Below are 25161 nucleotides of genomic sequence, written 5' to 3' on the forward strand. Positions count from 1 at the left end.
CTGCTGTTGCTGCTGCTGCTGCTGCTGTTTCTGGTGCCACTGCTACTGCAATCATTTTTATATGACTGTCATTCCGAGCAGCTTTTGTTGCTGTTGCCGTTGTAGTTGTTTTTGCGTGGTATTTGGTTAACGTTTCTGTACTATTGTTTCTTGTTACTGTTCACATTATAATTAAATTACAATTATTTATAGTATTTATAAATACATATACATCTATATACATATATGTAAATATATATATTTATATTTATATATATATATACATATACATATACATATATATATATGCATGTGAGTGTGTTTGTTGTGTGCGTGTGTCTCTTTGTGTATGTGTGTGTTTGTGTGTGTGTGTTAATGCAAGTGTATGTGTTTATGTGTTTGTGTAATGTGTTTTGGAGTTTTTTGTTGTTGTATTGATTTGTTGGTGCGTAGCGTGTGTATATATATATACTATATCATAATGTGTAGTTGTTATTATTCTACGGCTACTGTTACTGGCACAATCTCTCCTCGCAATTCAAATCTTTTGAATTTTCTCGCCAACTACAACCGGATTATTGCGTCGAATCTCCTGAGCGCCATGCTCTCTGTAGTCAAAGGTGCAATTGTGTTTATCGGAATAACGATGCACGGCACAGTATAAGCCACCACAGCGACACTGGAAACCTATAAAAGAAAACGCGCATTAAAATCAATGGAAACTTTAAGGTATAATGTGTTGCCATACCAGTTAAGCCAACCTTCTTGCGGCATTCACCACATCGGTTCTTTTTCTTCTTGGCGTCCTTGTCGTCTTCCTTGTCTTTATCATCCTGCTCGCATGCGGAGGCAGCTGCTTGTGTGGAAGTATTTGGACCAGACGCCGATATTATGGCTTCGCTATTGGACTTGGAGGCGACTGCGGCTTCCTCGGTGATTTTCTAAACGATCGCAAATAAAAAAAATATGAATATGAAAAGAAACGCGAGTGAAACGCCATCAACACAAATACATCGACTTGTCTGCAATCTGTTCCAACTACATTCCCAAACTACTTAATAAAGATCGCTGTTTATTCTTCTTATGATTTATTTTGCAAGATTAATTTAACGCTTACTGTGGAATCCTCATCTAACGGACCCTCTACCCTCTAAAAACAAATAAGTTACCTAACTAAGCGTAAAAAGTGTGTGTAAAGGGTATGCGTGTTTACCCGTTTCTTGACAACCGCATCAACAGGGGAGTTAACGCCCTCCGAAGGTTTTCTAAGCTGCACAAACTCGCTATTTTTTGGGGTTTCTTCAGTGCAGCTCGTCTCTTTAATGCGGCGCTTGCTGTGCTGCGGCTGCTGTGGCTGTTGCTGCTGCTGCTGCTGCTGTTGCAACTGTTGTTGCGCCGGCTGCTGTGGCTGAGGTTGCTGTTGCTGTGGCTGCTGCTGTGAGGGCTGGGCCAAGCGATGATCGGACGTTGGCCTTGGTTTCTCGGGATTATCGCCGTTTGATTGTTCCATGGCGCAATAACGCAAGTGAATACGTCACCCACGCACGACGCCTAACCTAGAATTAGCGCACGCGCTGCACCCTCTTATTAATAGCTGTGCTGCTTGGGAGTAAGGAATCGCGTTTTACTTCCGGCTGTACTGAGTAGGCTAAACGCGGACACGGTCTGTTGGCTATGACCACCGGTTGGCGGTTGTTTGCGCCGGCCTTGATGCGCGAATTCTTAAGCCTCTTGGACTTGCGACTGGCGCTAGCTACGGGCGCCTTAGGAGCCGATCGAAGTGTCTTGCGATCGCGTATCGTTGCCACAGGTTCAGCGTCAATTACTGCAACACTTTGTTGAACGTCTTTGCGAAGGACAGAACCGGGCTGTTGCGAAATGGACAGATCAAGTTTGCTGACAACACTCCTTCCACCACTCGACAGTGGACGATTGCGCTTTAGCTTCTTAATAGGCTTCTTAAGATGCAGTTCGCCAATGCGCTCCTTCTTGTCCGTGTTATTGGTCGGGAACGTGTGCACGTTAGCCGAGAATTTAACCTTGCGGGAACCGCTCGCCTCAGTTTTACCACCTCTTACAATCGGGGTGATCACAGCTGCACCAGCGCATTTACGGGACAGTGAACTCTTTTTGACTTGACAATCGGCTGTGTTCAAAAACGGCGGGGTACGAGCTAACTTGACACCAGAGCCAGAGGCGATACCGTTGCCTCGTTTACGGAATTCTCCGTCTGCTGCGGAAGCGCATTGAAGCGCAGGAATGGAAGATTTAAGTGGGGAAACAAGATTAATGCTGCTACGCAATGCCTAATTAATAAATATATAAAAACAGCATCGTGTACCCTTTGGCGTGATGGTAGTGGCGGCATTCACTGGTAAATGTTGGGAGTTGAGAGGGCCCAATGCTCCGGCCTTAACACGCACTAACTTCTTACGCTTCTGGCGTTTCGCTGTCGACGGCTCGGAGCACGAACTATCCTCCATCCTAACACTTTTGGACTTTGTGATATCTCTGCGGACTGATGACTTCCGAGAACCACCCAAATGAGGCATTCCTCTAAAATTTTGAATTTTGACAGAGAATTTATTTTTTTATCCAAACACAAAGCCGAATGCTTAGAATCTACACAAACTACGTTTGATTTCCTTTCGTGCACAAATACCTGATTATAAACTCAAAGGCATTGCCAGCTGGGCAAATACGTTGATCTAACGCCTCTACGCCCGAGAAACAAGTCCTGAGACCCTCATCATCTTATAATAGGAATTGATGCTCGACTAAACCAACTATTTCTACAGTTTTAATATCTGATATAAATAAACCAGTGATTCTTTGATGCTTTGCCAAGCTCTATATTCTTATCATTCAACTGGCGATTCCTATATTACTATATCTAATAAAGTTTCGGAGCTGATGAAACCACCTAGCAATAAACAGGTCCTGATGAAGCTTGATCCAATAAGAGAAGCATTTCAAATTATACTCAAATTTTACATAAAAGCTTTTAAAAGGCGATTGACTTCTAACAGCTATGTACGTATGTATTTTAGTTCAATTATTAACGATAGGTATATAGAAACATTGCCATCACTTGACGTGCATATCTCAGTTTCAACTGATCTATGGAATTTCCAAAAATTACCATAAAGTTGCAGTTGCTATTAAAACTGGGTTTATATCTGTTTTATTTGCAAGCTATACTTTAAAACAAAAACTTTACAGATTCGGCTTTATATAGGGAATTTGTGAAGAGGTAACAACAGTTTGTATTTCACTGCTGGACAGTGGAACCCATGGACATAGATTTGTTGCGTGTTCAAAATAGGGATCAATTGTAGTAAGAGATGAATCTATAATCAGTTGGGTTTACCTTGTCAACTCCGCCGTAATTTGCAGCGACACGTGGCCAGCACAGCCAACACACACGATGCACTGTTACAATGAACTTTTTTCTATATTTTACACATACAAGTTGTTTACACTATTTCACTTATAAGAAGACTAAATTTATATCCGAAAAACAAAAAAATTTGTGACTGACTGATGAAAAATACAAAGAAATCAGAGGCGTACCCAAACTGCTTGGCCTACTAAAGAAGTTGGAACAAGAAAGCCCACATCGATCGCTTATATATATGTAGGACTCACCTCTTTAACATCACTGTGTGATTGCTGTAAGCTCTGTACCGTGGGCTGTGCAGTGTGGGTTGTTGCAATGACCGGACTGAATGTGGGGCTAGGTTGTGGGCTTGGAACTGACACAGGTGTGCTGCTCACAGGTGGCTGTTGCTTTTTTCTAAGCGAGTCCTGAAAATCGATCGAAATGTCAATCTAAGGCTCATGCTTCATTTGAAAAGAGAGCTGCTGCTGCTGTTGCCGCCGCTGCTGCTGCTGCTGCTCTTCATATACTTACCTTGTAGCAAACTGAACACAGACCATCTGTAGCTGGATTGCCATAGAAACCGCATCCAGAGCGGCACATGGGTTGCATTGGATTTGATTCCCGTTCCATTCTGGCTGGACCAAGTTTATAAAGGGGGGTGTGTGTGTGTGTGTTCGTGTGCGTATGCGTGTGTGCGCGTAAATTTAAATAGTTTATTCAACTACGATGGATTGACGGGACCGTCTACTTGTTTTTGTCGTTGACTTTCGCCCAGCGAAATATGTTTCGATTATTTCCTGTTGCTGCGGCGTCAGCAACTTCGACTCCTTTGCTTTCGCCTCGTGTTTTTTGTTTTATGTTATTATATATAATCAGTTTGTATTACTGTTTACTTAACTAACTTCCGTCCAAATAATTAGCTTGCTTCGTGTCTGATACGCGAAGCAACTAGAGTTTTTGAATCCAATCGTAAATCTGCAAAACAAATCCAAAGTAAAAGTAGGTTAGTTCTGGTGCCAAACAAAAATGTACTGAAACCTACTTTAAAAAAATAATATCGTAAAAAAAATTCGAAACGCAACTCTGGCCCGATATATTTCATTGATTATTTGGAAGTAAATATTGTAATACTTATGTCACATCACAGATCCACACATACAACCTTTATGAACATTCACATATGCAAATGCTTATTTCTTATCTCAATAGTGCATTTCGTCAAGCATTAAATAAAGGAAATACATTTAATATTTAGTCGCTGTGAGTGTTGTTCAAAAGAAACAACAAAGTTGTAAACAAAATACTCAGCGTGGAGCGACGAAGAGAGCACGAAAGTAACGATTGCGTTGGGCCATAAACAAACAAAATTACATCTGGTTTTTTCGTTCCTCTTCAAGGCTGTCAGCATATGCACACATACATGCATACTTGAACCAACACAGATATTCATAAACACGATCCGTGCACGCTCACAATCAAACCACAAAATAATAGAGAAATAAGTTAGACTCAAACCAGTTTCAACCGCCACAAAGACATCAGCATTAGAGAGGTGAACAGAAACCGACAAAAGAGAGTAAAAGAGAGGTGAAAAAGAAAGAGATACAGAGGGAGAGAGAGAGAGAGATAAAAATACTTCACCCGAGTGATAAATAGCAAATTAAACAAGTTATATCTTTTCAATTTTGTTGGCACAAACAGGTCCACCTAGTTGATTCAATATTGTGTATCGAATATACGTATATACAGATATTATAACCAATCGACTTTTAGTGCTCGATATTTCGATATATAATGTACAATACATGCACCCTTTGTATATACTGATATAACTTTCCCAGCTAGTTTGTCGCAATAGAAACCCTATAGCCAATTATCTGGTTCCAATTGGCTAAACAATTGTTTACAATATCACTTTTAACAAAGCATTTACTGTATATTTATGAAATAAAGATATTGCATTAGAATTGAAACGAAAAATTACATAAATTTAAATTATAAGCTTTTTAAATTACAGTGTATCTGAACATTTAATAATTTTATATAGACAATGTCTGTTTGTCTTTGTGTTTGTACAATTTCCTGTTGTAAGAAAAAGCTGGTAAAGATAACATAACACTTCAAGCGATAACAGTGATTTTCTTCTTCTGTTATTTAATGTTAAACGCGACCTCTGTTGTTAGCCGCAATCTCTGTTGGTCGATGTAGCCTTGTGCGATCGACGCATTTCTGCAAGTGTGATGGTTTCCAACACTCCTCGTTCTTATGATGCCTTGATTGCAAAATGAAAAATCCATGGGCTCAGGTTATAAAATCACAATAAAAGCGACCGGAGTCTACTGTTGACTTCTTAGTCAGTCACACATTTACATATAAAATATATATATATATATATATATATGCTATATCTATATGAGTGTGTGGTTAATTTCCTGCTGTTACGGCTAATTTAAAGCCAAAACAGCTGTCAGTCAACGATGCGTTTCTCTCTCTTTCTCTTTGGCACTCACCCCAGACACCAAAATGTCAACTGCAAACAAGCATACAAACACACATGTGTAAAAACAACTCCCCACACGTTCCCAATTACGAATTGAGCAACAAACAAGAGATAGAGAGGCGCAGCTGTTAACGCGCGAGAGCTTATACACATGCATACGTACATACATACACTAAACACCGTGCGCAGCAGCAAATAATTGCCTGCTAAGAGGATAGCAAAATAAAATGAAAATGTATTTCTGATTACCAAAAGCCTTGCTGTTGTTTTCTGTTATGCATTTGCCATTTATACGTATTTGTATATTGTATTACAGAGTACTTACGGTATGAATCGATAGATTTACGTGTAACATTTATGTTAACAGTATGTTATGATCTATGTAAACTAAAATGAAGGGGTTTATAGCGCTATATGTACATAACATAAAAAAATCATATGACAGTTGGCTCTATGATTTACAAATGATGACTGTGTGTGTCACTCACTCAACGTGATGTGACGTCACTGGGGCTCTCATTAAACTTAAAATATCACAACTGAATTGCTCAGCAACCAATGTACGTACTAACGTACGTGTCTATGTACACATGTGAAAGCATGTGTGTGCCAAATGCGCATTTGAGAGAATTGCATAAGAAATACATAATAACAGTGCCAAGTACTAAGTGCAAAGCAAGCAACAACATAAACAAAAGCGTGTTGCCCAGAGATAGCAACAAGTTAGACAATTGGTGTGCAGTAATTGACTTAAAAATCACCCTACACAGGTGAACGAAAATCATTAATATTTATAGATATAACTATATATATGCATATTTATAGTAAATCACTCTTGCGTGGCTTGCTTTATCCTCTTAAACCGTTCATATGAATACAGGGTATACGAATATTAATGTAAACATGAATTCCACAAATAAGTTAATTGTGTAAATAACAAAGCTGCAATGTAAAAGCGCTGTCGATCGGACTGTGTCGTAAAGTAAACAGGATTCTTACCACTGCAATATTAAAACGGTAATAAGCGAATAAGACTAAAACAAAGTAAAGGTTAATGTGCTGTTGACCTGCATTTAAATCACGAAATTTACAACAGGAAAAATGACGGGGTGAACAGAGCAGCATAAAAGGTAAGGAACAACAAGGTAGGCAATAACAGAAAGCACACACACAAAGAGAGAAGGAGAGAGACACCCATATACACGCAAACACAAACACTCATGCATGGACATACGCATGTGGCCTGCGCTTGAGTCATGTTTACATATTAATGAGGGAGTTAAGCGACCAGACAACAACAGCTACAACAAACCAAACGTCGAGCGTGGAGTCCAAGTAAGAAGCTGATGAAATGCACAGAGGAGCAAACATCAGCAGCTCCGAGCTCCGGCGCGCATTGAATTATTAAAACTTTATTAAGAGCACAAAAAGAAGAGTTGGAGAGCGAGTAAACAACATGGCGGACATCTGAGCTTAGCCCATGAATGAGCTTTAAAAGCCAAGCTCAAGAATGCGCCACTCTTCCGGCCACAAAATAAAAGAGAACTCAAGCAAAGTGCCTGACACGACGAGGAGCGGCATCCTCTGTCGCGCACAAACATAATCAATCAAAGTGCTATGCAAGAGCTAGAGTTAAAGCTAAAGTTGAGTGGCAATTTAAATGGCTTTAAATTCAACCCGCAAGGCATTACAAATTAACGTAAAACGAAGAGACATCTGATCAAGCAAAGAGCACGAACTAAAGAAGTTCTTGGCTGCCAGCTGCCGCTGGTCATTAATCAATATAAATTACAAAACTATAAATTTGCGTAAAGATGATTGAAATACAGAGCAGACTACAGACTCATCAAATTCACATGGCTGACTCAATCAATCAATAATCATTATTTGGAGATATTCAGTACACTTATCACAAGATTATATATGTTATTAATCCTCACTATCTTCAGATAATTAGGATCTGTATTAGGATGTGTATATTATTGACTATCAAGCATAAATGTTTTGAATTCAAAAATATGTGTTTAGTGCTCAATTGCATCCGAAACCGAATACAATGGATTGAAAATAAAATAAAGAATTGTTGCACTACAAATAAACCACAAATACAAACACAAAGTGTACAACACCTGTCTCAAATTATGTCTGCGGATCTCCCATTTGTGTAAATACACACGCACACACTCACACTCACTTACACTAACTCACACACACGCATACACACACATGTACATTGGAACCAAACAAACTCGAGTGAATGAAATTTGACTGCCTCGGAAAGGAAGCAATGGCTATGGCAGTCTCTGGCTGCCTAAAACTGGTTAGCTCAACCTCTTTAACGAGAGTGAACAGAAAAAGAGCGCCGTGTGTACCTTTCAGGATGAGGAAAGCAAATAATAACAGAGGAGGATCTGAAAGGATGTAGCTAAAGTGAATTTACCTTGAACTTTTTATTGGCCGCTATCCAAGACAAAGAGAGAGAAGACAGAAGATGAGACACATGATGCTGGGCCGACAGCATCAACAATATGGCGAGCACCCGACACGGACATACATACATACACACATACATACATTTTCACATATGTACACACATTGTACCCATGTACATGCACGTACATACTTACACTAAAGCATGCATACATCACACACAGATGAAGTCGAGCACACGGAAACTAAAGAAATAATAAAATTACTAAACTATATACAGTGGGCACAAAAAATACCCTTGAAACTATATTAATCAACGCGATCAGAGACTAAAATGTTTTGTTAATTAAACAATTAAGAGCTGCCTCAGAAATAGTTGCCAATTATATAATTAATTATATCTATATATATTTCTATTTACATATTAAAATCATTTATTTATACTCCTCTCCGTGGCTCATTCACAGACATTCAAATATAAGTACATATATACATTTATACCCTATGTCGAATTACATTCGAGTGTTTGTACATCCATACATATACATCCGCTTATGTATGATTGTATGAATGGATATTGGATCGAATCATTAATTAATATTATAAAGACACATAAGGAGATATTGTATTCAATTTTTGGATTATTTTTACTTCAAAATTTATGAGTGTCAATAATTTATTTCAGCTAAACATATACTACATATATACACTGTATGAATAATGTGCGCTTTCATCTGAATACACAGTATACACAGGCCATAAACAATAAAAAGTAATAATAACATTCAGGCAGCTCCGACATCTCCGAGTCTTGGCCAGACGGTCAGAACGGTGCAAACGAGCTCTCGATTCGCTCCTACTTCTGCTCCTGTTTCATCCATGCTACAGGTTGTGCTGCACACTTGCGCACACACACACACACACACACACAAGTCCAATGGAAAAATAAACAGCTAGGTGTGCACTTACCAGGCAGTGAGTGCATGTGTGCGAGTGTGTGTTTTCACAAAAGGATCCCCCCGCTTTTGCGCAACTCCTAAATTCTCATGTTGCCGAGCTGCAGCGAAGCCGACGACTCACTTTACAATTACATACACACTCACAACCATACGCACACTTACACATATATACACACACACAGTTTTGTAGAAGATTAATGGAAATCGCATGGGAAAATGAAATATGAGAAACGCTACAAAAGTAGCTCTTGGAAACTGAGAGGCGCAAGCATAGAGGGAACAGCAAGTCAGTGAGAATAAGGTTCAATGCGAGCAGAAGGTTCACGTTGACAACTAACCACCACCACCACCAGCAGCGCGAAGATCGTAGGGCGTTGCCGTCATTTTCGTGCATGGCACCATGAAGAGAAAGACGAAGAGAAGCAATGTGTGGAGCGGAACTAATTGGCGTACGAGCGAAGATTACTGTAATAAAGACAGCATCCCTCAAAAACAACTAAATACTTTGAAGAAATCGGCGGAATTACACCTGCAGCGCTATGAGTCACAGGATTTACAAAATTAAAGCTAATAAATGAATTAATTGAATTGGATTGCATAATTCGGATTAAAAAAAACTCCAAATCTATACATCTAATGCAAAAACTAAATAAAAAATGTACTACCAATTACTTAACTATTTCGCCTGACATATTATTTGTCCAAATACTTTTAAAACACGATTGCGATTATGATATATACATTTCCATGTTTTTTTCTATATATTTTTTTATTTTTTATTTTTCAGACAGTATCCAGCTTGCTATGAAGGTCATTTGAGCTCATTAAACTTTGTTCAGTGGTTTAAATGGTTATTGACCCAAGTCAGAAGAAACAATTTAAGACATGACTTGATAGATTTGATACTAAAGCTCAAGCAAACGAAACGCGGAAACCTCCAAATTTAACTAGCTATATTTTTTCGACAACCTCTTTTGTGCTATTGAACTTTGCCGTTGTCGCTTGAACTTTGCAGCAACTGAAGGCTAATGCGCACAGCTGCCGGCTGAGTCAGTAACGTTGACGTCAGCTTTGTGGGAGTTGAGTTGGGGGCGTGTCATTGACAACAAAGCGCACAAAGTTCATATCATTGATATTCATTAAACACATTACATCTGATACATGCATGCATACATATACATAAGCGTATACATAGCTGTAGTGTAAGGCAATGAACTGCAAGCAGGAGACGCAGCCACAAAGGCAAAGACAAAGAAGACCAGGGCGAGGCATCCGTCAGGGCACGAAAACGACAAAGAAGCAAAGCAGAAGGAAGGCAGACAGGCAAACTACAAAAAAGCCAAGGTTTCGCTTTTCATCTGCCCTCGCTAACGGTACAGGCGAGAGTTGACTGTTGCCATAGAAGTCTATGTGGTGAATATACTTTACAGCACTGCTTCAACTGTGGTGAAATACAAGCAAACAAAATTAAAGCTGGTAGCTGGGGCGGGTGCTGGGCAACCGTCTTACGAATTAAAGTTGCCAAGCGGATGGAGTTAAAGAGTACTGGGAGACACTTCAAACTACTAACGGAAAAGCGAATATATAACTGTGCAAGATGACATTTGTTCACAAGTCATCATTATTAATCGAAGTGAATGTCAAGGGCAAATGTAACTTGGTTCAGGAGAAATAAATCGCTTACGTTAAGCAGTAGGTCCCAAGTGGAGTGAAATCAAAATTTGCGCTGCAAGATAAATGCAATAAAAATAAATAAAAATAAATAACCTTTATCCCTCAATCCAAAATTCATATAAATCGAAAATCAACGCTTCAGATACATCAATATGTAAACATAAGCTTTCAATTATTTATTCCAATATACATATTTCAATTAAATACATATCGATATACAGAAATATATACAAAAAAAAAAAAAACGATTGCATAACTTGGCAAACAAATACTAAAGAAGCCATCAATGATATCTGTTGTGATTATATACACACATCTGTACTGAGTAGAGCGGATTAAGCACTAAAAATAGCTTAAATAAATCAAGCAATGAAGTACTTCGATGTAGTTCAGTTATAATGCATGCCTACGGTCAAAAAACATAACTTTTTCTTATTTGTATAAATATATATGGTATATAAATATTTCAATTTAATGTACAACACATCACGCCTCTAGGGGACCAAAGCTCATTTGCGAAAATCTAAAATTCTGGAAAGTTTGGGTTTCCCCGATTTGTCCCCTGTGGGCGTAGTTCATTTAATCTACTATTCATTATTTGTCTAATTTCAATAGCAGCAAAACACGTCACATGGACTTCGTACAAATATAACTTTAGTAAGCCGTTATAAAAAAATCACAAAACAACTTTAATAATGTTAAGTATTGTTGCTTTGCTGCTGGCAGTACAAAAGTCCCCGCCTGAGAGCTTTCGAGGGTATACGACAGCGATCACAGTTAGTGCGTAGTGCGGGACGGCGGAGTAGAACCATTTACACGCGACCTAAAAACAAACCAGCAGACCAACAAAAAATGAGGTCGTGGCCATCCACGCGTCGCTATGGCGGCGGAGGCAAGAGACAGAGTGAGCAGCTGACACAGACGTCAACGTCAGCGTCGACGTCGAAGTCGACGATGACGCGCGCTTATCAGCTATTTATTTGTGTATGAGTGCAAGAGAGACACAAACAGACGGCAACATATTGATGGGGGGAAAGCGTAAGGCGACAATAACAAATAGCTTAATACTTCACAATACTCGACTTTCAACTACCCTGCAAATAACATTGAAACACAAAAACATGCGACTTTTATTATGTTAAATATTCTTCTTCCACCTGTTAGACATATATTTTATAAAACATTATTTCCATATACATTCAAAAATAATAGGGTATCACAATAGCAATGTTAACTAGCTCGCGGCCAGAGCTACAAATAATTATACTACGTGAACGAGAGACGCTGACGGCAGCGGACTCTTGTTTGTTTTTATTTTATTATTTGTTTTGCCTTCGTCATCATGACTATAGACACACAGACAGACATGTCTGTGTGCCTACCTGCATATATGTGTGTAAAGCGTATGTATATAGGATGCATATGTATACGTAGCCATCTGAATGTGAATTTGAAATGTGTAATTCAATTTGCATAAATTTATAGCAAACAAAATATGTATTATATACATTTTCGTGAGACTACCAAATGACAACTGTTGTTTATGGACTTTCAAATGGTAAACAAAAACTAATTCTATTGAAAATTAGTCATAGCATTTGAAGTTCATTAAGGTTCGCTCACTCGGGCTAAACAACACTCGACTACAGAGCAATGAACTACATATTATATACATATGTATGTATTGTATGAAACAATTTTAATTAATTAGTAGTGTTTCGCACCAGGACTTTTCCAAGTCGAAAAAATACAAATACTATTATTAAATATAATGGAGTCTCATGCAGTGCCATTAAAATTATTGTAATAAACTGGCTTCAATTCGTAACACAGTTACAACAAGGCACCGATTGACTTCCGGAGTAAAATACCAATCAGGTAATACAAGTAATTCGTGACGATAAATAAGCGCGGGTATTAAATATTCATAATCTAAGCTACATACTAAGCTCTACAGTACGCCCCGTATTACCGACTAAAATAATATATGTTTGACTTGGTTACAGCATATTCCATAGCATTGCGCTCTCGAACGATTGCAGTCAAGCACTGGCATTGATCATTTTTGTTCATTCAAACATGTAGAATGATAGATAATATATATGTATATATTATATATTCATTATTATAGCAGGGACGTGAATAATTTTGCTATTCGCCATTGTACAGTAGCGTAAAACGTGATTGTGATAATGTACAGAGTAATAATAATAGCGATAAGAACCAGACTCGATACACGTGCCGTACTCAAATGCGGGCTGTGTAAATGGAACCAGTACAAACACGATTGGTATATTCCCCAAGTGTAATACAACATTTGAGTACCCTCATATAACATTCGTATCGTCAAAATAAATGCAATTTTTAAATTTTGAAATGTTTTTTTTTTTTTGGGCTAATTACATTTTTAATAAACTATAATTTCAATTTTTATATATTTTTAGACCCATATGCGTAGAACTTTAATGAAGTTATTGTAAATCAATAAGTCCAACTTTTAGAGCTTTCTAAATATATATAAAATAAAATTCTTCGTCATTTTCATTTGAATTTAGCTGCATCTATCTTCAGGTTCCTATATAATTACTACATATTCTCCTATATTTTTAGAACTAATTATAGCTCCACACAAAAAATAATGCCAACAAGCGTTAATCAGCGGTTCGAGACTTTCGTAACGTTTAATAAAAAAACTCAGTGAAGTAAGCTTAGCAGAAGAGTGCTAACTATATATTAGCAAATTAAATATTGCCAAGCTCCGCTTAGGCATTTGGGAGATTTTATTCCGTTTATTTCATTTTCCTCCTAAAACAGCAAAAGTGAACACATAGATTATTTATTTAAATTCATTTCAAATGAGCGTATTCGGCAAATACGAAAAATTATAAGATATATCGATGCAACAATAATCGATAAGAAAAAAGCATCTATCGCTACGCCAAAGCAACACATGGGAGAAATGAACACACATACACACACGCACGACAGTACAAACATATGGACATACAAAAGAGTATGAATAAATGGACGCATATATGTATTCACGAATTAGTGTCAATTGGATTTGCATATGGCAAGAAAAATATGCCCTCATCGAAAACAAATGTCGTGTGCCCCCATAAAATGTTCGTACATTAGTGATGCGCTGTCTCCGCTGATAAGGAGTAATAGATAATGCGTGCCAAGCAAATATTATTGCTGACTTATTGTACTGTGACTCGCCCAAACACAAATGTACACATATCCATATAAGTGTTTACATAAATGTATGAGTGGTGGTGACTCATCCAGTAAGAGAGCACACAAATTTCTAATCACGAACTGCATTCTACAATTTAAATTCACTTGTATATTTTGTATGTGTGTGTGCGCGTGTATGTAAAGAAACTGCAAACAAAAGAACAGTGAAGTTTTAATGTACGCAAAGTGTTTTACATTTCTGGTAATTTATTTGGTCTGTGCGTAGATGTATAGTTTTTTTTTTTCAAATGTGTTCAGCTAATGTACGTATGAATTTATATTTATTGCTTTAACAACGTCCTTGATCATTTTTTGGCAAGGAGAAAACAGTTGTTTTTGCAGCGAAAGCTGAATTTATCAAAAACTATAAAAAATGTCAAAAATAAACTTAAAATAAAACCACACTTGTCTACTCCGGCGATGTACATGTATGTCCACGCATACATACGCCCATTTAAGTGCAAATAAAATGCGAAGGTTAAAGTTTGCGGTTGAATCGATGTATATATGTACGCACATACACACATACACACATACATACATACATACATACTTACATACATAAATGTATGTGTGCCCACACATTGCAGTATGTCTACTACTATTTTACCAGACTTTGGCTTTCATTTTCTTTACTCGAACTGCGATTTATTTTGTGTTTTACGCGACATGGCAACGTCTGTTCTATGACATTGCATATAAAGGCACTCGCAAACACAATCTCACATGGACGGATACGCTTGTGTGCGCGCGTGTGGAAGAGAGACAGAGAAAGAGTATGAGTGGTGAGCTGAGTACTGTGCTCATGTTGAAATTTAGCTGTTAATGGTGGTGAATAAGCGCGAGAGTGTCACGACGACGTAGGCGAAAATTTAACAATTTTTCATCAGCAATGCTTAAGTAATGCACTTACTTTGAAAGTTTCTTGTAGTATTTGTAGTTATTGCAAATGGCTAAGCATTTAAAACAAAAACGCCAGTTTTGTTTGAATCACAGTTGTACAAATTTTTTAAATGATTTAAGTTGATTTTTTTTTATTTTTTCACAAATAATACATTTGTAAAAATTGCTGATGAATTATAAACTTTTCGTGGGAAATTGCACAAAGCAAGGGCAAATATAAATTAAATATGTAAGTATATCACAAATTATGGTTAACTTTCTTTTTATTTTAAACAAACTAAATTTTTCTTGCACACAACGCTCACGACGACGACGTTAGCAGCGACGCTGGCGCGGATTTAATAGACCCGATTGGCTAGCGCTCGACGATTATTTGTAACAAAAATTGTAAAATCATTTACAAATTATGCCAAATCAACACGGCGCGCACGCACACAAAGACACAAAGCCAGCCAGCGAAGCAGACAGAGACACAGCGCGTGTATTGTATTGTGGATGACAGTTGTAGTTGTAGCAAAACCTAACGTGGATTTGATCCTCCAAACTCGATGTGAAGTCTCCAAGGTTCAACGCACGAATGAAACGGCAAAGCAAAACGCAAATCAGTCGAGTAAAAATGAAATTGGGTATGTTATACTCAAAACGTACTGTTGTCGTCTCAGCAGAGAATGTTAACGCAAAAGTGATTTGTTTTAAGCAATTTCTATTGTTTCTTACAATAAATTTTAAAGCCTTTGCTTATTTCAACAATGTCCCACAACAGATAATATTTATATATTACATGTACATTGTAAAATAGTGTAAAGATTATTATTCATTTTGTCACTTAACAGTTCAACTTAACAGCATTAAACACCATACGTATATGTATATATATGTATATAGACGGAAGTCTGAGCAAAGTAATGCACACACATATACATATACATATGTTTAAAAACTAGAGAGAATTTGACTTACGCGTGGTGAAAAACATACAAGGAAATATTCTGTGAATGTATGTATGATTGTACTTATACATATGCAACTATGAATATACGTAATATGGCTATAGCACATATTAGTGATAAAACGCCAATGAAAAAAACATTCTGCTAGCCAAATTTAAATTGTTGAATAACAACCAACCCAAAAATCCTCTTGTGAAAAGACAAACAATTAAAAAAGTACAAGGTTTCGAGGTACTCATTAAAATGTACTATAAATATTAAATTTTCTCATTTATTAAGGGGTACACAATCCTCGGTGTGCGATCTCCTAGTTCTATTTATTTTTTTTTAGAACTAAAGGAAATAAGCTACATTTCTTATGTATATCATATTTATTTATATGTAAATATATATAAGTGTACATATATACACTAATATTTATTTATGTATATATTGGGCTTAGCTATAAGACTGAAATGTTCGAGATATCTGATCTAGAAAATGTAACTAATAGTTCAATAAACTTGTCTCATTGACTCTGTTACACACTTGATGACGGAACAAAAGTACTATTATCAAGGGTATTATGATTGTAACAAGTTACAGACCTGTACATTCACACACAATCATATACACCATTTATAGAGACCAATGCAATGCATGAAAAATACAGAGTGATGCAGAGCAAATTCTTAACATTTAATCATGAAACTGTTGTTATAAGCTCTCATCTATTTATTATTTAACAGAGCAGCAATGCGGCTAAGAATCCAAATTCATTTACATACATACATTCCTAATTGTTATTTTGAAATGGAAATTCAGCGACGACACAGTTCCGACGACGCCATATTGTGGCCACACGTCAACTGTGCGAGAGAGCAAGAGCAAGAGCTATTGAGACTGAGAGCAGTTGCTGTTATTGTCATGTTGTTGGCATTGCCATTGTGTTTTTGTTGCTGCGTCATCAATGCAAACTGCGCACTTTTATGAAATATGTTTATAGATATGTACATATGTAGAATATGTTCTTTATATTTTATCAAATGTATATCTGCGTAAGAATTATACAACTTTACATGCTTGAATAACTATTTAAGTAAATCAGGAAATAACATAAAATTCGTTTCTGTTGTTAGTTGCTCATTAATGCGAGTTCGTCTGTTGTAATAAAACCAATGCGTGGTGAGTTTCTCTGGCTAACATTTTTGATGGCTGAAATTTGCTTTATTTTTTCGTTTGCTATGGCCGTATGTATGTATGTACGTACATACGTCTGTTTGAATTTATATCCTTGTATTTATATAGCTAAGCATCTCAGTGAAGCGATTCATTTTTTGTTTAGCGGTCAACGAGTAAATGCGTCGGACAATAAAAAACAAAACGGAATTAACAAGACAGGGGCATATGTGCATATGTATCCACATAAATATATGCATACACACATGAATATATAAATATTATCATACTTCTAAAAAAATGTATAATTATTATCAAATTTAATAATAAAATATAGGTTTTATTATATCTGTATATGAAACTAAATATAAACGCAAAATACACGAATAGGTTTATTTCTATACAAGTCTATCAGACTTAAAATATACTTTAAATTTCACAAAAACATCGCTGCCATACACATGTGCATGTTAACGAACTGTAGTTTTGTGCGACTCACACACATACATGGATATGTATATACACATATATATGAATTTGTATTCTTGTGTGAACCTTGAGTAAGCTTTAAATCAGCTTACTTATTTTGTGAGTACAAAATTAAACAATATGCATACAAATGTACATACATACATATGATCATTCGTTTGATTGTTACGTATGTATATGTATAGCTTTAAAAATAAACCAAAGAGATTAAATTGGTGTACATGGCGATGTATTTATGTATGTACATATATGAGACTTTTCTATAGAAAACGAAAATAATTTCCTGTTTAATGTGCATACGTATGGCCATACATATACGACAGCTGAGGCAGAAGCCTACCGAATGGGAGCGAGAGAGAGTAGGAAAGACGCAGCACTTGATTTCGTCAGTTTGGGATCGCACGAAACCAAACAAAACATTGTTTTGTTGAGCAAAGTAAAAATTTAGCAATAACAACAATTAGTCACCAAGAGCGCAGCAAGCTGTCGTGGTGAAAATCTTACTTGCCCTCAGTTAACAGCAAATGAGAGCAATAACACAATACAAAAACCCGAAACATAGTCAACCAAACGTGTTGATGTGTAGATGAGTACGTACGGACTTATATATATGTATGTATATATGTACGCCTCTCCATTGGTGCAGCAGCTTGTGGGGGTGTTTTACTAAGGTGAACGACGCGCCCCACGCACAACAACAACAACAGGCAGAGGCATCCAAGCGACAGCGTATGAAATCTGTGGGGAGTGGAGGTAGCGTTGCATTTTATACTTTATATCTGTCTGGCAGGCGTGATACAAGCGAACCACATTACTACCTCAGTGGAAATGCGCAGTTATGAGCCGAGCACAAAGCAACAACGGCACTGCGTAGAAGACTGATGGGAGAAATAATATTAAGGCAAGGTTGAGAAACGTGTCGAAAACAAAATTGAGCACTGTTAGAAATAGCACTCAGTGGATTCTCTTTCCTGCTCTTCTGCTTTGGGGCATTCAACTTGGACAGGTGCGAGGCGTTCAGTCAGTTTTATGTCCCGTTGCAGCGATCAACAACTGCGAGAGAAAAATAATGAGTGGCAAAACATAGGGAGAGCAACACACGCACATCCATCAGGACTTGACAACGATGCGCAATATTTTAAACTGCGAATATCGTGAAACTGCGTAGCAATAAGCTGCGAACTGAGCGAGACAAAGTACACTCATGCTTGTATGTACACGTACATATATCTGTAATAAATGCATATGCATATAAAATACACCATATGCGAGCGAAAGTTAGTTGCAGAAGCGAATGCCTGTTGTTTGAAAGTTTGACTCATGGGATATTGAGAAATTAACAAAATAAAACACGCATTTTGTTAGTTAATTGAACTTTGGCTCATCTACAAGCGTGCTATGTGTGTGGTACTTGTACTCTTGTTTGCATGTGTCGTGAGTTGTACTGTAATTATCCCACTTTGTTGAACGATTCTCTGTAATTTCGCTGCTGACGACCAAAAGCTGATTGCTTTGTCATGTCGCGCAGCTGATATCTCCAAACCGGAAAAGGTATTTCGTTGTTTACAGTGTGACAGCAACGCGAAGCGAGAATATACCAAACGTTTTATTTGAATTGTTTTAAATTCGATCATCGTAAAAACTTGAAAAATTAATTTTAAAAATTAATAGCTGAACTTTACTTTTTCAAATTTTAACTTGTATTATTTTTGAAAATTAATTTTTGGACAATTTTACAGACTTTTTGAATTTCTTTTCGAGGGAAACATTAATTATTTACCTTTTTCTACTTCTACTTATAGCAAATAATTTAATCGTCTTTTTATACTTTTCTTGAAATTTATTAAAGGTACAAAATTCTTGATAATACGCTAAAAAATGATCCAACATGATTTTAATAATTTTAAGTGAAGGCAATATATTACTTTGCATAAAATATTGTTACACAGGACGGTGGATGTGTATAAAAATAAGTCAGGTAAACACATATTGAGACAGAGATTTCATCAATAACAAAAATATTCGTTTAAATTAACATGCACCTCCATGTGTGTATGTATGTGTGTTCGTAAGTGGACGGAATGAGGCTTAAATACTAGTTAGATTCTTCATATATGTATAAAAATTTGCAATCGCAATTCTTGTTTTGATATGTACTAGACATTATTTGAACGCATCTAAGGCACAGAACTGGTGAATATGGAATGTTTACAAATAAAGCGCGTTTGGTTTGCCTTGCCTAGCCTAGCCTTGGCTGAGAAGGATTCCAGTGGACGGGATTATTGAGCTTTGCATGTGATTGAAACACCCACCACACTAGCCCACTGGCATTGTAGACACAGTGCTGTGGGGTGTTGTCGGACGGGAGCCAGCCAGCGAGTTGGCTGTGGATGCGTGCAGTGAAGCCATAGTGCCCATCTGAAAGAATGAACGTAAACAAAGGTTCTTTGGCAATTTGTACGATGACCAAACTTACACGCAAGTGCGCCAAATCTTCCAACTTTGTGAGGTCCACCAGCTCTAGGAACAGCGAATAGACAACGGCCCAGCCATAAATGGAAACCAAACAGAAGATGCTCCAAAGCAGCACCATTAATATGTTGTAGGCAAAGTACAAGTCATTGACAATGGCAAAGAAGATGAGAGCCAAGGCGCGCCAAACGGTGAAAATGGCAAAGGTCCACAGCCAGGGCATCACTTTTCTCTCGTACTCCTGCAAGGGTTTAGTAATTATTTTAATGTAGACTTTTTAACTTATTAAATGATTGGGTAGCTAAACTAAATGGATTTATGTAGGATGCTATGTTACCCTTCTGCTCAGTAAGCGTTTTTGTGCTCCAAGTTTTTTTTGCTTGAACGCATGTGTGAAATGAAAGTGAATTTTCGCGAAACCAGACCCCAAAAATATATTTAACTTACCTTCCGCAAGGCCACGCACAGTAGGACGCTGGTGACAAAGTTCACGAGCGCCATAATCAGCGAGAACAGGGCAAATACGATCAACATGTTGCGAACTAGAACATATGCGAAACTTGACGTAATGAGTTAAGTGATAAAAGGCCACATAAGTACCGTGCTTATTTCCAACATACACAAACTCGTATGATATAATATAGTAACCGTAATGTGTCGATCCGGGGGCCGCCATCGCATAGCAGTAAATGTCAAAGATGGTGGTGGCAATGGTGAAGAGCGAAAGAAACTGTGGAGGCACTCGAATTAGCAATGTTAAATACAAACACACCACAAGACTTACCACAGCGAATAGGCCAATTAGCATGGCACCCTTTTGTATGTCAATGTATTGGTTGTTCTTCAGGAGAGGCCTCTGGTACCATGGAATGCGAACGCTGCGTGTGGAGCGCGACATCTTCGAATGCAAATTTGTAGAGGATCTGCAAGAGAATTACATGTTGATTATTTGCTATTTATAAATGCTTGTTATCTTTACATACCTCCCCGTGGCATGGGAATACATCGAGGGATTCGATCGATAGGTTGAGGGCGTCTTTCGGCCGTAATTCATTTTGAAGCCTTGTTCTGTGACGTCACGAAATCAAATATGGTTGGAGGATCAAGCACTGCGCAAAGAACAGCTAGAAGTTGAAGAACATATATTGTGAACACATATTAATAAATTTGCTAACGGGCGTGTCTGATTAATTTGTTATTTTGGGTGTGTCTGCTTCGTATGAGCAGCCCAGCTTCAGTCCGTGGGGTTTACGAAATGATTTAATAGCCAAAACCCTTTGCTTGGCAATAGTATTGTGTGCCATCTACATTATTGTGATCTCGTAATTGTGTTGCGCTATTTTAACTTGGGTTATCCATTTATTTACCTTCAAAAAATTTAATTTTGTTGCTGAGATACGCATCAACAACAAACACACTGAATCACAAAAGTGTTGCCCATTCGTTGACACAACGTTGCTCTGTTGCATTTCGTGGAACGGTGGCACAACTGTTGTGCAACAAGTGTGTAAATGTTGAGCACAATCGATTGCCGCTCCAATCAGCTGAGTGTCGATCTTCGTTGTGACTGTCAAATGTATTGTTATGGTTTTCCCTAGTTCTAAAGCAATTTGTTCGAAAACGCATTAGCTGCAACTTCCTATATAAATGGCCTTATAAAATTGTTCAATTATGTCACTGCCGCTAATAACAGACTATGACATACAGGAGAAACTTGGAGTGGGCAGCTATGCATCCGTCTACAAGGCGCGTCATAAAGTAAGCCGTATTATTTAAAGTTTCCACGAATTAACTTATCTCTTGCTTGTCTATATGTATTTTTATAGAAGCAGAACACTTATCATGCCATCAAGTATGTGGAAATGTCCACGTTATCCCAAAGCTCGCGCGATAATTTAATAACGGAAATTCGACTGCTGCGTGACCTCAAACATAAATACATCGTGACGCTTCAGGACTTCTTCTGGGATGACAAGTGAGTTTATGGGTGCATTCGAGAGATCGAAATACTTAAATTTTCCTCGGTTCTTCTTAAGGAACATTTACATTGTACTGGAGTATTGTAATGCAGGAAATTTATCTGCCTTCATACGCACCAAAAAGGCGCTGCCGGAGTCGACATGTCGATACTTTCTACGACAGTTGGCAGCTGCGGTTCAGTATATGCGAGCCAATGACGTCTCACACTTTGATCTGAAGCCACAGAACTTACTGCTAACGCGCAGCGCCAATAATGTCTATCTGAAGGTGGCAGACTTTGGGTATGTTATCGAGGGATCCGAGGGAACCTTTTATGTATAGATTGTTTTGGACATTTTACAGATTTGCGCAACACCTTAAACTGGGCGAGCTCAATCAACAGCTGAAGGGCTCGCCGCTGTACATGGCGCCAGAGATTGTGCGTAAGCATCAGTACGATGCCAAGGCGGATCTGTGGAGTGTTGGCGTCATTCTATATGAATGCCTGTTCGGAAAGGCGCCCTATAGCTCGCGCACCATTGAGGAACTGTTGCTGCGCATCCGGAAGGCCGAGCCCATTGTGCTGCCACCAAATGCGCGAATCAGTAACGAATGCCACGATTTGTTGCGTCGTCTTCTGGCTCACGAGCCAGCGCAGCGCATTTCGTTTGCGGATTTCTTTGCACATCCGTTTTTAGATCTCAAAACTTTTCCCTCGGAACAAACGCTGAAGAAGGCAATTGACCTAGTCACCCAGGCGGTGGGACACGATGAGAAGCGGAACTATAAGGAGGCCTACTACTTGTATTGCAGCGCATTGCAATACTTTGTGCCGCTGATAACCGAGGAATCGGATGCCAGCCGGCGCCAAGAGCTGCGTAATCGAGCTCTAACCTACATGAAACGCGCCGAGGAGATAAAGAATGTTATAATCGAGGATGAGTACAAACTATTGGCCCAAAGACAACAGAAAGCATTTGAAAAGAGCGTCGCTGCCACAACTGCTGAAGCTGCCAATCATCAGACCCAGCCCAGCACATCGCGCATGATGGAAATGCTTGAGCCGGATGCGCGCTATAAGCAGCTTTGTACGACATTTCACTTAATACTGATTCCAGTTACAGCATTTGCATTTAGTATTATTGATCAAGCCAAATTAGTATTAGGGAAAACTTTTGATATTTATGAACCTATTTAATCTTAAATATTGGTATCTTTACATTATTGTTAAAGAGTCCATCGATAGTCCAATCTTTCGATAACGTTCAGTATCAGTAATCTGTTTAGTCGCTTATCTTGTATATATACCTATAATAGGAACACACCAACACATATTCCATTATCATGTGGAAATTCCCGGATACTAAAATTGTACGTCTTTCAGTTGCTCTATCCAATTCGAGTCCCTCTTTGAAGACGGGCCTGGAAATCGGACGGCAGGGCGAACTGTATTTGTACGAGCGCAAACTGGACGCCGCCTTGGAGTCATATACCTCTGCCCTGGGCATTCTGGTGCCGTTTGTGAACAACGAGCCGAAAGGTGAGCGGCGCAATCTGCTGCTGCAACAGGTGAGTTCCTGCCAATGTTTCTGTATGACGCATCATTTGTATCTATGATTGATTCCAGTTGGAGTTCTGGATCAAGGAGGCTGAGAGCATTAAAAGTATATTGAGCGCGAAGCACCTGGACGACGAGGAGCAAAAGATGTCCACGGTACGCAGCTGCAGTATTCAGTAGAAGTTGCAACCAACTGTTAAGAGTATTTTTGTAGACAGATGCCACGGCATTGCCTAGTGAAGTAGCGTAGTTTGAACATAATGTATAATGTAGATTGTGTGTGGGCTCAGCTGACTCACAAATGTTCAACCAAAAATCAAACTAAATTTGTTAATATTTATGTGTAAATTATGGCACCCCTTCGTCTATCTATACCTTGTTAAGCTTTGTTTACACAGTTTTACATTCCAGGAGCATTGCCACACTTTCTTCCGGACTTCAAGCCACACGTTTATTTATTCTTATGCATTGTGATTACCTTAATTAAAATGGTTTAGTCAATGACTCGCGTCTAGCATAAAGTAAAATTAAAGCTGAACTATATGAATATAAGTTCTTTTATTTGTTGTATCTGTATCAATAGGTGCCTCCTGCTTGGCAGGAGATTGGGAGATCAGCAGGATAAATTTATAAGGAAGTCCTTGAGCAGCTGAAAACATTGAATCGAAGCGAGTCAGAAGCATATTGTGCTGTATATAAGAAGGCCAATTTCAATGGTACACAGACTGCGAGTTCTGCGAACGATCCCCTAATACGACGAGCTAAGCTGAGTTTACTCTGTCCAGATGGCCCTATAATACTGAAGTCTGTGTGAACTAAAGGCTTGAAAATGTGTCATAAGGACTCGCCTTACCTTTCATTTCAGTTCTTATGAAATCGATTCTAATGAAAAGGAGACTTTGCTTAATCGTATATCTCGGACGTCCTTTGATATAGAGTCTATAAATTTCTCCTGAAACCCGCTCTTTTTTGAAACCTTTCCGTTTCTGTTCCACTGGAACACAAACATTTTGTTCATCAGCTTTGATCATCAAACATGCTTTTGAGAGGATGTTACCTAATCTCGTCTGAGTCTCGGATTAGACCCATGCGACAGACCTTTTGGTTTAATTTGATTTTCAAGCATGAATGTGGTGTTGACGCGGAAGATCAATCCCCAACGTCAACACGATCGAGTATAGGGAGCATAGGAAACATTTGTATCCGTACGCAAATCACACGACGTGATCAACCGTCAGCCAGTTCAGCATAGATCGCTGTAGCTCACTCATCTGAGTACAGCATAGACCGATGCTCCCATCCACGGATGCTACCCATAAGCAACTTTATTGCAGTCAAATAGAAGACATATCTAATATATGAATGTACCCAACCACCCTATACACTTATCGGACCAAGCCCTAGGATGTCATAGGCATTCGGACAACCCTGACTTTAATATAGGCTAGGACTAGGACCCTGACTTTAATATATTCTGGCATGCTGATTGCTTTGCGGAGAATCTGGTC

General features: G+C 38.2%; 4 protein-coding genes across 10 annotated transcripts; 1 reads left to right on the forward strand and 3 right to left on the reverse strand.

Annotated features, from left to right (window-relative positions):
- Positions 1 to 388: 388 nt before the first annotated feature.
- LOC111595718 (AN1-type zinc finger protein 6) lies at positions 389 to 15153 on the reverse strand. Of its 3 annotated transcripts, XM_023309567.2 has the most exons (5): positions 15078 to 15153; positions 3893 to 4336; positions 3628 to 3786; positions 728 to 920; positions 389 to 666 (listed from the first exon to the last, which is right to left on the reverse strand). In XM_023309567.2, the coding sequence occupies exons 2-5, from the start codon at positions 3989 to 3991 to the stop codon at positions 518 to 520; spliced, it is 600 nt and encodes a 199-aa protein (XP_023165335.1). In that variant the 5' UTR covers positions 3992 to 4336; positions 15078 to 15153; the 3' UTR covers positions 389 to 517. The 3 variants fall into 3 exon arrangements, with proteins under 3 accessions (XP_023165335.1, XP_023165334.2, XP_023165336.2); XM_023309566.2 differs by lacking the exons at positions 3628 to 3786; positions 3893 to 4336; positions 15078 to 15153 and adding an exon at positions 1193 to 1502; XM_023309568.2 differs by lacking the exons at positions 389 to 666; positions 728 to 920; positions 3628 to 3786; positions 3893 to 4336; positions 15078 to 15153 and adding exons at positions 1038 to 1129; positions 1193 to 1502.
- On the reverse strand, positions 1484 to 2615 carry LOC111595716. 2 transcript variants are annotated; one of them, XM_023309564.2, is made up of 2 exons: positions 2321 to 2615; positions 1484 to 2209 (listed from the first exon to the last, which is right to left on the reverse strand). In XM_023309564.2, the coding sequence occupies exons 1-2, from the start codon at positions 2529 to 2531 to the stop codon at positions 1542 to 1544; spliced, it is 879 nt and encodes a 292-aa protein (XP_023165332.1). In that variant the 5' UTR covers positions 2532 to 2615; the 3' UTR covers positions 1484 to 1541. The 2 variants fall into 2 exon arrangements, with proteins under 2 accessions (XP_023165332.1, XP_023165331.1); XM_023309563.2 differs by having other exon boundaries at positions 1484 to 2212; positions 2321 to 2611.
- Positions 15154 to 15214: 61 nt separating the features above from the next.
- Positions 15215 to 24186, forward strand: LOC111595715 (serine/threonine-protein kinase ULK3). 4 transcript variants are annotated; one of them, XM_023309560.2, is made up of 9 exons: positions 15215 to 15296; positions 15387 to 15693; positions 21735 to 21894; positions 21963 to 22111; positions 22173 to 22397; positions 22459 to 23183; positions 23480 to 23664; positions 23723 to 23809; positions 24052 to 24186. In XM_023309560.2, exons 3-9 carry the CDS (start codon positions 21808 to 21810, stop codon positions 24148 to 24150), a joined length of 1557 nt encoding a protein of 518 aa, XP_023165328.2. In that variant the 5' UTR covers positions 15215 to 15296; positions 15387 to 15693; positions 21735 to 21807; the 3' UTR covers positions 24151 to 24186. The 4 variants fall into 4 exon arrangements, 3 of the variants coding, with proteins under 3 accessions (XP_023165328.2, XP_023165329.2, XP_023165330.2); XM_023309561.2 differs by having other exon boundaries at positions 15390 to 15693; XM_023309562.2 differs by having other exon boundaries at positions 15256 to 15693; positions 24065 to 24186.
- LOC111595717 lies at positions 19600 to 21613 on the reverse strand. The gene is made up of 7 exons (XM_023309565.2): positions 21504 to 21613; positions 21120 to 21260; positions 20921 to 21059; positions 20737 to 20866; positions 20584 to 20678; positions 20141 to 20377; positions 19600 to 20082 (listed from the first exon to the last, which is right to left on the reverse strand). The coding sequence occupies exons 2-7, from the start codon at positions 21188 to 21190 to the stop codon at positions 19981 to 19983; spliced, it is 774 nt and encodes a 257-aa protein (XP_023165333.1). The 5' UTR covers positions 21191 to 21260; positions 21504 to 21613; the 3' UTR covers positions 19600 to 19980.
- Positions 24187 to 25161: the final 975 nt, after the last annotated feature.

The sequence above is a fragment of the Drosophila hydei genome, unplaced genomic scaffold (assembly GCF_003285905.1).
Source record: "Drosophila hydei strain 15085-1641.00,03,60 unplaced genomic scaffold, DhydRS2 tig00008137-arrow-arrow-pilon, whole genome shotgun sequence".
NCBI lineage: Eukaryota > Metazoa > Arthropoda > Insecta > Diptera > Drosophilidae > Drosophila > Drosophila hydei.